The sequence below is a fragment of the Artemia sp. Qi Xiang Cuo genome, chromosome 10 (genome assembly GCF_049724085.1).
Source record: "Artemia sp. Qi Xiang Cuo chromosome 10, ASM4972408v1, whole genome shotgun sequence".
NCBI lineage: Eukaryota > Metazoa > Arthropoda > Branchiopoda > Anostraca > Artemiidae > Artemia > Artemia sp. Qi Xiang Cuo.
This window is the reverse complement of record NC_142803.1, coordinates 74,396,562-74,408,689: the sequence shown is the minus strand read 5'-3', so window position 1 is coordinate 74,408,689 and position 12,128 is coordinate 74,396,562. Positions and strand designations below refer to the sequence as shown.

At 34.1% G+C, this 12,128-nt stretch overlaps 1 protein-coding gene across 1 annotated transcript in view; it reads right to left on the bottom strand.

The window, feature by feature from the left end:
• LOC148948156 (uncharacterized) overlaps nucleotides 1-12,128 on the bottom strand; it is a 165,059-nt gene that overhangs the window by 74,536 nt on the left and 78,395 nt on the right. The window contains exon 3 of the mRNA XM_089096122.1: nucleotides 9,306-9,365. Coding sequence (XP_088952248.1) covers nucleotides 9,306-9,365 — 60 coding nt within the window. The remainder of the gene's footprint in view (nucleotides 1-9,305; nucleotides 9,366-12,128) is intronic.

Genomic DNA, 12,128 nt, shown 5'->3' with positions numbered 1-12,128 from the left:
AAAATAACTTTACTTGGTGTGGTGATTTCTTCTGACCTCTCATGGCAGGAGAATACAAAGACAATTGTAAAAAAAGCTAACGGCACAATCCAAATGCTAAAAACACTGAAAAAATTTCCAATTCCTAAGGATAAGCTGAAACTAATATTTCACACTTTCATCCACCCCTTAGTTGAATATGCTTGTCCGGTTTGGCACTTTGCCCTTACCCAGGATGAAATTGATAAAATAGAACGAGTTCAGAAGAGATCACTGCAAATCATTTATGGCGGTTCCCCTCTACCTTACTCCTTTTATCTCAAGGAATTTAAACTTGAATCTTTTTCTTCCCGCCGAGGAAAATTATACCAGATTTGACTCCGTCCTCCTTCAACATCCCATCTACCGATCATTCCTTCCCCCACCTTTTGTCCCTATAAGATCTCGTCCCCCCAGGACAGTGGCTGAGAAAGTTCCGAAAATAACCCCAGTCCACTGTAACACCATGCGCTACAGTAAAAGCTTTGTGCCAAGCTTTGTCAAATATTACAATGATCTCTAGTGTTTTTATTGTTCAGTTTATTTTATCCTGACAAAGTTTTATCAGATAATTTTATTCTCAATCTCAAGTGTTTTTATCCTTAAGTTTATTTACTGACGAAGTTTTATCAGACAACTTTATTTTGCTAATTATGACTAAGAGACATCATATTTGGGCTTTGCCCACGAGAGCTATGACTTGTTTTTGAATTAAATGAATTTGAATGTTAACACTGGGTAAAGTTTATAACTTTCAGCCCTCCCCTTGGGAACTTCGGGGTATTAAGTCATCCTAAAAGACATACTTATAATATTTTCGAACATGCTGAACAAAATGGCTGTCTCAAAATTTTGACCGGGTGACTGTGGGGAAAAAATTAGCGTGGGAGGGGGCCTAGTTGCCCTCCATTTTTTTTGTCGCTTAAAAAGGGCACTAGAACTTTTAATTTCCATTACAATGAGCCCTCCCACGATATTCTAGGTTCACTGGGTCGATACGATCACCCCTGGGAAAAAGAAAAAAACTAAAACAAACAAACAAATAAACACGCACCCGTGATCTTTCTTCTGGCGAAAAATGCAAAATTCCACATTTTTGTAGATAAGAGCTCTAAACCTCTACAGTAGGGTTCTCTGATACGCTGAATATGATGGCGTGATTTTCAATAAGGTTCTATAACTTTTAGGGGTTATTTCTCCCTTTTTTCGAAAATCAGCCAAATTTTCTCAGGCGCGTAACTTTTGATGGTTAAGACTAAACTTGATGAAAATTATATATTTGAAATAAGCATTAAAATCTAATTCTTTTGATGTATCTATTTGTATCAAAATACCGTTTTCTAGAGTTTCGGTTACCATTGACCCGGGTCGCTCCTTACTTACAGTTCGTTACCACGAACTGTTTGAAACCAATTTTATGACAAATATTTTTTTTGTACTTAATGCTGAAAATAAACATTAAAATTATAGTAACATTTTGAACTGATGAGTATGTAGCCCATATTGCATGGTATTAAAGAAAGTCCCTTGGGGAATGTTTGGGGGGTAGCATTCTCTGGTCCTAAACTAAAAGAAACTATGTGAATGCACAAGATTTACCTATAATATAAGATTTTATTTCTAAAAAATTACTTTTACAAGCCCAGACGGATCAAATTAACACCTTATAGTCAAAAGAAACATACAAAAAAAAAGCAAATATAAGTCAGAAAAAAATTATCAAAATTTCGAAAAGGTTATAAAATATGAAAACTCGCAGAATTAAAAAGGGATAAACTGAAAAAAAAAACACAAGGACAATTTCATCTTGTGACTAAAACCTACAAAACACAATTACAAAGAACACAGAGTACAAAGAACAAACTAAAACGGAGGCTAAAAATTTAGAAAACAAATGATAAACAATTACAAGGTAAAAAAGGGTGACTCACTTATTTAATCTGTTTACTATACTTGGGACAAAGGTTCTTCTATATCTTTCAGCGAACAATTTGATTGAGGGAAAGAAGGAGGATTTTTGTTGAAACAGACCGAGGGAGGCAAGGTCGAAAGGAAAAAAGTGACTAGGGAAAAAAGAATTTGTCCAGAGGTTAAGGAGGGCATTGTTGAAAAAACGCAAAGAAGTTTGTTTTTCTCCTTTCTTTGAGGATGACGCAATTAGCTTTCCGACAAAAAAAGACATAAAGGTCTTTACCCTTTATATTTCTAGTTCCCTCGAAGAAAATAGTTCTTAGGCACTTTTTGTGGACTGCCTCTATCTGACAATTCATCGGAAATACCAGGATAGCAAACTGGGAAGGCGTAGTCAAGGATTGGGCGTAAAAATGAAAGGTTAACTCTCAAATAGTACAATTTAGGACATTTTTTAAGGAGGGAAAATGTGGTATTTACGCGTTTAAAAATATGCTTAATATGATAATCCCATTTTAAATCGCTACAGAAGGTAACAACCCAGTATTTTCAAAGTAGTAACTAACATTTCAGGGGGGTATAGGACAACTAATAGAAGGGGAAGTCTTAAGGAAAATAATTGGCTAGATTTCAGGAACGGTTACATTTAATAAGCTACAACTTGCAAGGAATGCAGAGGGGGACCTAAAACTAAATCAAAAGACAAGACGTTCAAATGGGTTGTCAAAAAGGCATACCTACAATATTTCAGGGACGGCTTAGAGTATAAAGCTGAAATCTAGGGCACGTTGAGGAGGATACTGAACTAAACCAAGAGATTCTACGTGTATCCTGGTTGTCAAAGGGGAGTATCTGCGATATCTGACGGTATGGAGTTGAAACTTCCAGGGCAAGTTGAGGATGATAGAAAAGTAATTCAAAAGACATCACGTTGAAACAAATTGTCAAAAAGGCGTACTTTCAGTCATGCTCGTTACTAGCCAAAATTTTTGGGGGGAGCAAGAGGTTTTACCGTCTGGCTGGTCATTTTTTCCTACTGTTTTTGAAAAAAATTACCATAATATTCGTTTCGAATACAATGCGTAAAATCACTGTACGAGTCGGTAAAACCGATGCTTTTACCAACCGAGATTCAGAATTCGGTACATATCATTTAATATTATATTACATATCATTTAGATTTCGGCCACTATTTTAATACTGTTAATCAGCCAAATGGAAAATTGTGGCACCATCTATATAATTACAGCAGGAGTCCGTAAAAATGCTGCGTTTACCGACCAAGTTTGAAATGTCTGTAGGTTTCCGTTGAAATGTATCAGTATTTCCGTGATTTTTATTGAAAAGAACAAGGAATTTTAGCGGCGTCGGAAAAATCGTGGCACAAAGCGCCACGATTTTACCGAGTGACCAAAAATATTTGGGGGCGTCATCCCTACCTCCCACATCCCAGCACTAATAAGTCATTGCCGCTGTCCCAAAACCAAGCCATAGCACCTTAAATCTACAGCACTTCAATATTCTTCAGGTAATCACCACATATCAGGGCTCATCAGATGAAAACTCATTGCCTATATTTAGCTTTGAAGACGGCTCTTAAACGGTGTGTATGGGTGACAGAAGCTGCCAATATAATAAACGAAATAATTGATGACAAAGGAGATATCGATAAAACTTGTTTAATTCAGTTGAAGTTTTTTTTTAATTTAAGTTCTGATCTTTTTGCAATTAATACCGCCACCGCAGACGTCCTATTTCTTGCTGTTACATTGTGTTTATCAACAACCGTAAATTGATTGATTGGCGTGCGCCCTTCTCAAGTTATTCTACTTAAGAATTAAAATGTTGGATTGTAATCTCAATTTCGGATAAAATCTACATCACCCCATAGCTTCCTTGTTTCGGCTTTGGTTTAGCTGAAGGTGGTTCAGAGGGTAATTCCCCCCTTTCTATATTTATTAGAAGGCTAATCAAGATTTAGACAATTTGGATATTAAAATAGACTCCTTTATGCATGTGCCCTACCCCATGTACATTATGACCCACAGCACTTCATTTACAATAGGTAATACCCAATCATACATCACTAAACAAAATTTCACTACTAAAGCTTACTACTACTACTGCTACAAAAGCTTAGGCTACTATAATTAATTCTACAGCTACTACTACTACTACTGCTATTAAAAACAGGATATTAATAAGAAATTATTTGGGATATACAGAAGCTATATGGAACTAAATCGTAACACACTATACCCACACAGGTTGACAAGCCGACGTATCAGAAATGCTTCAGGAATGGTTGATGGTAGGTATTAAGCTGAAAATTTAAGCGTGTGTTGAAGGGGATGTTGAAAAAACCAAAGGTGCTATGATTATACTGCTACTAATACTGCTATAACTATTGCTACTGCGCAAGATAAGGGTATTAAGGTGAAGCTTTTAAGGATAATTAGGCGGATGTTGAACTAAATAAAGAGAAAGAACTATAAGCATGTGGACTTTCAAAAAAATGACAAAGCAATATCTGAAGAACAACTTATATTATTAATTTAGACCTTTAAGGGTAACTTATGGGGGATTTCGCGATATCATAGGCAACACCACTCTATTATAGCTCGAAATATCATTGAAACTTTTGAAGGAGCTAATTCAAATGAAATTAAAGTTCTGGTACCTTTTAAAGAGTGACAAGAGATTGGAGGGCAAGCAGCCTTTCTCCCAAGCCCATTCATCTTTAAAACGCATCCAGTCAAAATTATGAGACAGCTATTTTGTTCAGCATAGTAGAAAGGTCCAGCAACTATATCTTTAGGAATATTAGGCATGTCAACCCTCAGCAATTATGCAACTAGCCCATTATGCTTTAAAAAAAATGCTGCTTTAAATTAAATCAAAAGGCATTGTATTTATGGTTGCCAATAAGACACCTCAGCAATATATCGAGAGCGACTCAGCAATATATTGAGATTAAGTTGAAACTTTTGGGGATACTACTCTTACAATTTAAATAAATAAAGAGAATGTAAGTGTATCCAGGTTGTCAAAGGGCGTAGATAGTATCTTTTGGGAATGATAATAAGTTTTATTTTTCAGGTCTACTTCAGAATCTCTAAAATAAAATTAAAAAATACTGTTTTTGTCAGGATTAAAAATTGTTAAAAAGTTTCTTCAATATACAAATAGCAACTTTTACTATGGATTCTTATAGAAAATAATTGAAAAAACGTAAAATATCATTTTTTCCATGAAAAAGAATAGGTCAATAAAAAACAAACAGAAACTAATTAAAAAAAACTTTTTCCACAAAACAAGGTTTTCAAAGAAAAGTAAAGAGCTCCATTAAGCCAAGAATGAGAAAAAATAAAGTAAAATGTTCCAAGTGTAAGACTACCACAAATTACTATCAATTAATAAATGAAACTCAAAAGGAACACAAATTACGATAAGTTGCCGAGTCAAACTCAAAACGAGAAAAAATTAACAAGAATAGGGCTGGTAACCCCAGAGCCTTCTCAAGACCAGAACAGAATTTGCACTTTACTCAAAACAAAATACGTATGAAATGCTTCCACTTTTCTTACTTTCATAAATAAAAAATTACCAAAACTTTAAGGAATAAATATCAGTATAGCTTGTATGTCAATTAAACTGACAATCCATGGTCATTTGTCTTTTTATTGCTGTTTTTTTTAATAGAGTGCAAATTGTGTCCTGGCCTTGAGAAGGCATAGGGGTTATACGACCTACTCATGTTAATTGTTGCTCGTTTTGAGTTTGACTCGGTTATTTATTGTAATTTCTATTACTTTTGAGTTTCTCACCTGTACACACTCTTTTTGCGCGTTCAAATAGTCCAGTCAAGGCAAGCACTTCTTGAACAAATCATCTTTTGAATAGTTTCTCACCTGTGTAAACTCTTTGGAGCTCATTCAAAAATCTTGATGTTGACAAGCATTTCTTACATACATCACATTTGTTACAATCAAGCAAATATGTATCACTACTTTTCACAGGATGATAATGAATTTGCTAAAGAAACTAAATACATGGAAAACATTTGAAAAAAAAACTAATTCGATGTATTACTAAGTGGTTGTGAGAATAATAGCCACAAACCAATGAGGATACAGCTAGTGTTACAACAATTTTCATAAACTCCTGTATGCACTTTTTGATGCCTGTGAAAATTGCTAAAATCATAAAAGTTTTTCAACACACATCATATATGAAAGGTTTCTCACCTGTATACAGTCTTTAATATATATTTTCAAACTGTAAGCTTGCGAAAAACACTTCTCACATACATAACATTTAATTGGCTACTTTTCCATGTGCACTCTCTGGTGCCTGTTCAAGCTGCCTAGATCAGAAAAGCATAATTTACATACATCACATTTAAACGGTTTTTCACCTGTATGCACTCTTCGGTGCAGGTTCAAATTTGATGAATGAGAAAATGCTTTGTCACTACATTACACTTAAACGGTTTTTCACCTGTATGCATTTTTTGATGCGTTTTCAAATTGTAATTTTGCGAAAAAAACTGCTCACATACGTCACACTTAAACGGCTTTTCACCCGTATGCACTCTTTTATGGGTGTTCAAATTTTGTGCTAATGAAAAAGTTTTATTACAAACATCACACTTAAACGGTTTCTCACCCGTATGCATTCTTTTGTGCCGGTTCAAATGCGAAGATTGAGAAAAAATTTTGTCACAAACATCACACTTAAATGGTTTTTCACCCGTATGCATTCTTTGATGCGTTTTCAAATTTCCAGGTTGAGAAAAGGTCTTGTCACAAGCATCACATTTAAACGGCTTTTCACTCGTGTGCACTCTTTGATGGGTGTTCAAATTTGATGCTTGAAAAAAGTTTTTTTCACATACATCACACTTAAACGGATTCTCACCCGTGTGCACTCTTTGATGGGTGTTCAAATTTGATGCCCTAGAAAAGGTTTGGTCACAAACATCACACTTAAACGGCTTCTCACCCGTATGCACTCTCTTATGGGTGTTTAAATTTGATGCCGTAGAAGGGGTTTGATCGCAAACATCACACTTAAACGGTTTTTCACCCATATGCACTCTTTTATGGGTGTTCAAATATGATACTAAAGAAAAGGTCTTATCACAGACATCACACTTAAAAGGTTTTTCACCCGTATGCACTATTTTATGGGTGCTCAAACTTGCTGCGTGGGAAAAGGTTTTATTACAAACGGCACATTTAAACGGTTTTTCACCCGTATGCACTATTTTATGGGTGTTCAAATGTGATACTAAAGAAAAGTTTTTATCACAAACGTCACACTTAAACGGTTTCTCACCTGTATGCACTCTTTTGTGTACTTTCAGATTGTGCATTCGAGAAAAAGTCTTATCACATACATAACATTTATATATTTTTTCCTTTTTACGATTTCTTTGATATCTTTTCCATTTTCCAAACCGTTTACATTGAATGTGACTTTTTAAGCCTAATCTCTGATATTCTAATCCCTTTCCTTCAAATTTTGAACCAGCCAAAATGAAGAAAATGCTTGTAGATGGATTCTTTGAGAAATCTAGTGACGTATTTCCCGTTAGGTGAAGTCCAGACACGTGTGGTGAAAAGTGACCTAAAATTTTAGAAGTCTATAAAGTTAACCAAATCACACATAAAATCAAAACTCTTAAAACTGAAAAAAATACATATCTTTCAAAATGTTTTGAAAATCTACAGAGTTAAAAACAGAAAAAAACAGTAGAATATCCTTCAATAAGACAACTAATTCATTTTCCGATCGCTCTTCTCTCTCTCATGGTGATACTTATATTAGCCTTGAAAATTAGTTATTATTATGCAACGAAAGAGCGAAAATGAAACCTTTAAAGATCAAAAAGTATACCTTGGTGTAAATCAAACGATATTTGACGGAGAGGAAATATTACCGCAAATATCAGGAATTATTGTGACAAAAAGAGAGAGAGAGAGAGAGAGAGAGAGAGAGAGAGAGAGAGAGAGAGAGAGAGAGAGAGAGAGAGAGAGAGAGAGAGAGAGAGAGAGAGAGAGAGAGAGAGAGAGAGAGAGAGAGCTAAAAGAATGTACATCATATTTTAAAGTTTGAAATTTTGGGGTAGCCAAAAAGAATTGGATTAAAAAAATAAAAGGTAAGGCAAGTTATCCTCGGGTCTTACAAATAACAATTCAAATATGTACACATGCTTTCAAAAGGCAATGAGAAATAAAAAAAAAAACTATAGACACTTTTGTTATAAATAGTGACAACGCTATCAGCAATTGAATTCATGTACATTGTTTATAGAAATCAGCTCGTAACAAAGAGAAGCTGAGGTACCTTACGAGCAGAGTTCTTTGCTGTGCTATGCTTTTAAATGTTATAAGACGTATATATTATGAAGCAGCGAAAAAAGGGCTTTAAAATGAGCTACTAGTCAAGCAGAGACATGCACATATTTTAGGTCCAAAATTCTATTGAACTGTGAACAATAAATATGTTGTTTTAGTTCACTGTTCATCGGCTATGAGCGAATTGTAAAATAGAACAATATTTGGGCTGTGACTGAGAACTGGTCACAGGCAACTGATAACTGGTGATTGAAAACGCAACTTGTAAGAGCTCATCATCGTGTATTTGCATGCAGAAAACACGTTTGTTTCGTATAAAATTTTCGCTAGGCTCTGATTGTTCGTTTCGATTTTTTTTTGTCATCGGTTTTCCTTTTTATTAAAAGGATTCATATCTCTGAGGAAAACGTGACTTTTGTCTTTTTTTTAATCCAATGAGACTCGCTATGGTCTTCACGCTAAACATTTAAAACAAAAGACAAAAAAACCAAACTTCTTCTAGAGAAATGTTTTGAATAACTCTTTACTAAACAGACAAAAAACTTTTGACTTCATCAGAAAAAAATGAATTCAGGCTTTCTGTTTGAATCTAGTGTTTTCAGTAAATTAGCATCATACATTATGAAGTTCTGGTAGGCAGTTCAGCTAAGAGCACTCGATTTTCTGCTTCTTTCAAAATCATACTGGAACCAAAATAATATAAAGATTTATTTCTTTATATCTTAATTTAAAGAGAAATATAAACTATAAATATGGATCATAAAAGTTATATAAATATATAGTTTTAAGGCTTATTATCAAGCTTTTTGAAAATAATAAAACCTGCAAAACTATTTTGTGAAAGTTTAAAAATATTCATTAAAGACTTCAAAAGCGGTTTGGCCAACACCTGCACATTGGAAAAGGATAAAACAAGACTTCCATCTTAAGATTAAGTCTCTTTCTCCTTCTTTTATTCAATAAAATAAAATCCAATAAATATCAATCAACAAAAATAAAAAGTTTCAGATATACCTTCATTTTTAGAACATTTGGGTTGCAATTCCTGGGTGTTGTCTTCAAATTTACATGGTCCTGAAATACTAGGCAAATTGAGTAAGGGAACATCTTCACGTTTTTGGGAGGATATAAGGTTTGGAAAATAAAAGTGATTCTTGAAGTCGCAATGTACAGTATCGCAAAATTATAAACAACAATTTAAATTTAAAAAATATGTCAAGACTTTAATTGTAAGTCTTAATAAGAAAATGCAAATACTTTTTCTTTTTAGTAACTTGTAGAACCGTAAATATACAGACATTAAATACATACATAAATTAAATGTATAGGCTATACACCAGCCTGAAGTAATAGCCCATCGCCCATCGCCCTTGCCATCGCCCAATGTTCAGTGTTGCCAAATTTTGAAGAAAACATCCCTCGCCAATCGCCCAATCTTTCAAATTGATTACAGTGTTGCCAAATTTTGTCTCCTTTAGCTTAAAGGACAATAAAAATTAATTTAACAAAACTGACTCAAAGTAGCAAAGATTCTAAGGGATCAGACTATTCTTTTTGGGACTAAACCTTATATGCTTAACTAGTAGAGCATTTTATAGCCCATTTTTCGCTGATTCATAATATATACGTCTTATCGCGTTTAAAAGTCTTGAATTACATTTATTTCCCAAATAGTTTTTTTCTAAAAAATTCAAAATCCTTGTCTTATAAAAAAGCGGGCGATGGCCTTGCTTTGCCTTACTTTGGCTTATTATGTCCTATACAGTTTTTTTATGAAGTGAAAAATAATTTACCATAAAATTAGCATAACATTAAATATTTCTTTCATTGCTACAGCTTTTTGTGACTTTATTATTTTTTCAGGGAAATTTTCTCATCGCTCTAGTCTTAAAATTCAAGCCATGAGGTTAAAGGATGAGAAAAAGGTTCCTATTCTTCTCAAAACGTAGATTGCTATCATCAGGCGGATGAGACGTTTCAAATGAGATGTCACTCGCCACAAATCGGAGCACAATCACAATAGACTCACAGCAGAGGAGATCCTAAGGGGTCAGACCCTACTTTTTGGGACTAAACCTTATCTAGACGACTAGTAGCTCATTTTAAAGCCAATTTTTCGCTGATTCATAATATATGAGTCGTTGTAAGACAAGGGTTTTCTATTTCTTTAAAAAAAACATTATATGGGAACTAAATTGAATTCGAGATGTTTAAATGCGGCAATACGTATATATTATGAATAAGAGAAAAATGGGCTTTAATATGGGCTACTAGTCAAGCAGATAAGGTTTATTCCCAAAAAGAAGTATCTGACCCCTTAGAATATCCTCTGCTGTGAGTCAATTGTGATTGTGCTCTGATTTGTGACAAGTGACAGCTCATTTTCAATTTCTCATATGTCTGATCATAGCACTCCATGTTTTGATATGAATAGGAACCTTTTTCCAATTCTTTGACCTTGTAGGTGGAATTTTAAGACAAGAGCGATAAGAAAATCACCCTGGTTAAATGAAAATGTCACTAAGAGTTTTAACAATGAATGAAATATTGATTATTATGGTAAATCTAAAGCCCATTGCTTTTCACTTCATAAAAACACTGTATACGACATAATAAGCCCGCTTTTTTGTAAGACAAGGATTTTGAATTTCATAAAAAAAAACTTTATTTGGGAACTAAATTGAATTCAAGACTTTTAAACGCAGTAAGACGTATAAATTATGAATCAGAAAAAAATGGGCTTTAAAATGAGCAACTAGTCAAGCAGATAAAGTTTAGTCCCAAAAAGTATAGTCTTACCCCATAGAATCTTTGATGCTGTAAGTCAATTGCGATTGTATTCCGATTTGTGGCGAGTGACAGATCATTTAAAACATTTCATCTTTCTGATAATAGCACTCCACGCTTTAAGAAGAATATGATGTGCATCTAATTCCTCAGCCATATGGATTGAAAGTTCAGACTAGGGTGATAAGAAAACTGCCTGGTTAAATGAAAAAGTCACAAGGAGCTGTAACAATGAAGGAAATTTTGAATGTTATGATAATGTTACGGTGAAGTGTTTTTCACTTCATAAAAACACTGTATAGGACATAATAAGCCAAAGAAAGGCAAAGCAAGACAACCGCCCACTTTTTCGTAAGACAAGGGTTTTGAATATCTTAAAAAAAACTTTATTTGGGAACTAAATTGAATTCAAGATTTTTAGACGCAGTAAGACGTATATATTATGAATTAGCAAAAAATGGGCTTTAAAATGAGCTACTAATCAAGCAGATAAGGTTTAGTCCCAAAAAGTAGTGTCTGACCCCTTAGAATCTCCTCTGCTGTGAGTCAATTGTGATTATGCTCCGATTTTCGGCGAGTGGCAGCTCATTTGAAACTTTTCATCGACCTGATGATAGCAATCTACGCTTTGAGAAGAATAGGAACCTTTTTTCTCATTCTTTGACCTTATGGCTGGAATTTTAAGACTAGGGCGATAAGAAAATCACCCTGGTTAAATGAAAAAGTCACAAAGAGTTGTAGCGATGAAGGAAATATTTAATATTATGGTAATGTTATGGTGAATTGTTTTTCACTTCATAAAAACACTGTATAGGACATAATAAGCCAAAGCAAGGCAAAACAACACCATCGCCCGCTTTTTTGTAAGACAAAGATTATGAATTTCATAGAAAAACTTTATTTGGGAACTAAATTTAATTCAAGACTTTTAAACGCGGTAAAACGTATATATTATGAAGCAGAGAAAAATTGGCTTTGAAATGAGCTACTAGTCAAGCAGATAAGGTTTAGTCCCAAAAAATAGTGTCTGACCCCTTAGAATATCCTCTG